General features: G+C 62.1%; 1 protein-coding gene across 1 annotated transcript in view; it reads right to left on the reverse strand.

Moving 5' to 3' along the window:
- Window positions 1-65: 65 nt before the first annotated feature.
- Window positions 66-1,414, reverse strand: part of ACA1_333180 (histidine-tRNA ligase) — a gene marked incomplete at both ends in the record, with an annotated part of 2,181 nt that continues 832 nt past the window's right edge. The window contains 4 exons of the mRNA XM_004354960.1: window positions 66-507; window positions 611-784; window positions 853-1,014; window positions 1,204-1,313. Coding sequence (XP_004355012.1) covers window positions 66-507; window positions 611-784; window positions 853-1,014; window positions 1,204-1,313 — 888 coding nt within the window. The remainder of the gene's footprint in view (window positions 508-610; window positions 785-852; window positions 1,015-1,203; window positions 1,314-1,414) is intronic.

Here is a 1,414-nt window from a genome sequence, read left to right on the forward strand (position 1 = left end):
TTATCTGAGATTATTCGCAACCAATGTTGCAGTTCATGTTTAAGTGTGAGAAAGGTAACTTTCAATTACAAAAAGGTTGGCGCGCTGGGCCGGTGCTGGTGCAAAGCGTCGGCTAGCTGGGGGAGGGCCACGGTGCGCTGGTCTCCGGTGTCGAGCAGCTTAAGGGTCACCGCGTTGGCGGCGAGCTCGTCGGCGCCGACGAACACCGCGGCGGCGGCGTTGGCCTTGACCGCCTTCTTCATCCACTTGCGCAGCTTGCCGCCGCTCCCCTCGCTGCCGTCCACCTTCTGCACCACCACGAAGCCGTCCCTCCGCAGCTGCTCGCTCACACGCATGGCGTACCCGACCAGCGCGGGCGCAGGCGCGGGCTTGTTAAGGTGGCTGATCGTGTCATCGGCCGGGGCCAGGTCGTCGGTGGCCACCAGGAGCACATAGAGTGGTCGCGGCGGCGTGGGCACCAACGTGCGGTCCAACACCAGCGCCAGCCTCTCCACTCCCGCGGCCCATCTGTACAAACCAAGAGTGAACAGATGGACGATAACAGACGCACGACGCACGACACACGCGACACACGCGACACAATACGGGTCGTGAGACGAAGGAAGGCTACCCAACGCCGGAGATGGCGGGTCCACCGAACGTGGAGACGAGGGAGTCGTAGACGCCACCGGCGAGGAGGGTCGCTTGCTGGGGGCCGAGCTGGGGGCCGGGTTGGCCCACAAACTCGAACACTGTTTGGCCGTAGTAGTCCAGACCGCGCACCAACCGAGGGTTGACCACAAAACTGTGACAGAGATTAGCACCATCGGATAACGCACACGCACACGCACACGGCACAAGACGCATGATTACCTCAGGTCCAGCTGGGTCAACAGGCCACACACTTGTTGGAAATGGTCACGGCTTTGCTCGCTGAGATAGTCGACCAGGACGGGGCACTCGGCCGCGCGCACCACCTGCTGGTCCGACGCGTCCTTGGAATCGAGCACCCGCAGCTCGCTCCCTCGATCTAACCTGCGCTCGGTGTGCCGTGTGCCGTGTGCCGTGTGCCGTGTGCCGTGTGCCGTGTGCCGTGTGCCGTGTGCCGTGTGCCGTTGATCCGTGTTGTGCTGGACGATGAGTTTCGGAGTGCTGGAGCGAGGGGGAATAGAGATAGAGAAGCTTGGGAGATCAAGAGAGCAGGCGCGAGGGGGGGGGGCGAACCGAAGCACTGAGTCGGCCGATAGGAATGTTCGTTGGGTGGAGAGGTACTCTCGCAAGGCCGTGCGGTAGCGCTCCCTGCTCTCGGCGTCGCCCAGGCTGTTGACCTCCAGCTTGAGTGTTTCCGAAGCCAAACAAGAGCATTAGCAAACTCCTTCCTTCCTGTGTGTGTGTGTGTGTGTGTGGTGTGTGTGTGGGTGTGTTCTACGAGGTG

This window comes from Acanthamoeba castellanii, assembly GCF_000313135.1.
Source record: "Acanthamoeba castellanii str. Neff unplaced genomic scaffold scf7180000084581, whole genome shotgun sequence".
NCBI classification, from domain to species: Eukaryota; Discosea; order Longamoebia; family Acanthamoebidae; genus Acanthamoeba; species Acanthamoeba castellanii.